The following is a 2,252-nucleotide window of genomic DNA, read 5'->3' on the forward strand; positions in this document are numbered from 1 at the left end:
GTGTGAAAGGCGGTTTGGTGTTTGCATTCATTACAAACCCGTTAAAAACTGGCTGGCTCAGCCCTGGGCAGGACCAGGCTCAACGTGCAGCTGATCCTCAGCCCCTGGCAGCCTCCAGAGAAAGAAACCACTCCTTGCCTTACTCTGGAGGTGTGCTCAGCAGGCAGCAGCCGCAAGTAAACGGGCTTCCCGGCATCTCTCCTCCCCTGCCTCTCCCACCCGGTGCCCATGGCCGAGGAGAAGACCTTTCGCTACGGGTTCATCATGCTGGGTTTCTTCCTGGTGATGACGGGAATGTTCATCATGAGCGTGGAAAAGCCCCAGATCTACATCACCTTCTGCACCCTAGGCATCCTGCTCATAGCTGTGGGCATCACCTGGAGCATGTGCCAGTGCTACCCGAAGGTAGGGTCTGTCCCACCACTGTGCACCTCAGGGAGCTCGAGGGCTCAGCCGGGTTTGGGTGGCTTCAGCTCTTTGTCCCACTTTGCTACTGCGGACGTGTAGCCTCGGGCTATGCCTCAGTTTCCCCATCCGTAGGGTGGGGTAGTGGCAGGTCCCGCGGGAGAAAGCCAGCTGGGGCGATCCGGAGGGGGGACGGTTGGTTTGGGGGCTCTCACCCTGCTACACCTCCCTGCCGATGCCTGCAGGATGTGGCCCCTCTCCCTCGCCCCCCTGTGCCCCGAGGCTGGGTCTTTGCCAAGCGGGCAGTGGGGAATAAACCCAAGGAAATCAGCTCGTGTTCACCTCTCCCATGCAAATCCCCCCCAAACCAGCCCCTTCCTTGCACCTGTGGGGGCTGGGGGCTCGCAGGCTCCCAGAGCTTTGGAAGAAGGGGCTGTCATGGCCATGGAGGTCCAGAGGGTCCCAGCCCCCCCAAGCACAGCCCTCACCTGCCGGTCTCCTTGGCAGAGGGCACCACCAGCACAGCAGGGTGGCCACGCGTCCCTGCCCCGGGAAACGGAGCTGGCAGGAAAGGCTTTTTTCCAAGGAGCGGGTGGCTGCGAGGCTGATCTCAGTGCTGCAGAATGGCCCATCAACAGGTTGGCTGCACCCCAAAATGCGGGTTGGTGCATGGGACCCCAGGACTCGGGACCAGCTGGGACCCCCAGGACCGGCCGAGTCCCCTGGGACTGGGGTGAAGCTGACCCCAGCTCCCCCAAAAGCTGAGCTCAGCCCCGGCAAGGAGGGAGATGTGACATTGTCACTGTGCTTGGGGCTCAAGGATGGGGCACCCTTGGGGTTGTCCCTGGCCACTGACCTCCCTCGTGTGCCCTGGGATCCCCCCTGGGCCCAGGGACACGCATGACCCTGCAGGGAACAAGGGGCTGAGAGCGAGGCAGTGGTGGGTTCATTCAATCCCTTATTGATTTCTCCCCAAAAAAACATTTCCAAACAAGACGCTCAAACGGGCTGGGAAAAGACCGAAAACCCAGCTGAAGGGACACCCTGGACTTTTTACCACTAACGAGGGCTGAGGGTCCCTGCGATGCCCAGCGCAGCCCCCCGGGCGCTGTGTTTCTTTTCCCCCCAGATAACATTCGTCCCTGTGGACCTCGAGGCCGAGCGGTTCCTGGACCACAAACCCATCGTACTGCCGGAGAGGGACACCTGGTAGGTCCCAGTGCCCGGCCCCAGCGGCCGTTTTCCTTTTGGTGGGTGTTTCCATCTGTACACACAGTTATCTGCATGCCCCTGGGGACAAGGGCAGTGTCTGAGCACACTGCCACCGGGGACAACTACACCTATTGCAGCAAAAAATGACAAGCAGGGGCCGGGGTGGGGGAGGCAGGGGCTGGCTGAGTCCCCCAGGGCCAGAGCCAGAGCGATGCTGGACAGTGCAAAGCGTCCAGCTGCGTTCCTGCAGGCACCCCCCTGCAAGGACCTGCTGGCTCTGCTGCTGGCGTGGGCAGTGGTGTGGCTTCAGTGGCCTCTAAAGCACCTGATGGAGTCCTATGTGCATGTCCCCAAGTATCTCCTGGCTCTGCGGGTGTCCAGCTCCTGCTCAGCACCCTGTTCCTCCTTCACCCGCAGCTTGATTGTACCCTGCCCCAACCAAGAGGCCACCAGCACCTATGAGAAAAGCCTGCCGTCCTACGAGCAGATCCAGGGGCAGGTGGTGGGCTCGGGCCCGCTCCCACCCACGGCCCAGCCCAGACCCCGCAGCTGCTCCCAGCTGGCGGTGCAGGCGCAAGCAGAGGTCCACCGGGAGCTGGGTGGTGCTGGAGACCACCCCCGAGAGCCGGCGCCTC

The 2,252-nt window shown here is 62.3% G+C and overlaps 1 protein-coding gene across 1 annotated transcript in view; it reads left to right on the plus strand.

Annotated features, from left to right (window-relative positions):
• Window positions 1-228: 228 nt before the first annotated feature.
• Window positions 229-2,252, plus strand: part of BSND (barttin CLCNK-type chloride channel accessory beta subunit) — a 3,171-nt gene continuing 1,147 nt past the window's right edge. Inside the window, exons 1-3 of the mRNA XM_009319847.1 lie at window positions 229-405; window positions 1,535-1,614; window positions 2,035-2,241. Of these exons, the coding sequence (XP_009318122.1) occupies window positions 229-405; window positions 1,535-1,614; window positions 2,035-2,241 (464 nt within the window). The remainder of the gene's footprint in view (window positions 406-1,534; window positions 1,615-2,034; window positions 2,242-2,252) is intronic.

This window comes from Pygoscelis adeliae, unplaced genomic scaffold, assembly GCF_000699105.1.
Source record: "Pygoscelis adeliae isolate BGI_AS28 unplaced genomic scaffold, ASM69910v1 Scaffold181, whole genome shotgun sequence".
Classification (NCBI taxonomy): domain Eukaryota; kingdom Metazoa; phylum Chordata; class Aves; order Sphenisciformes; family Spheniscidae; genus Pygoscelis; species Pygoscelis adeliae.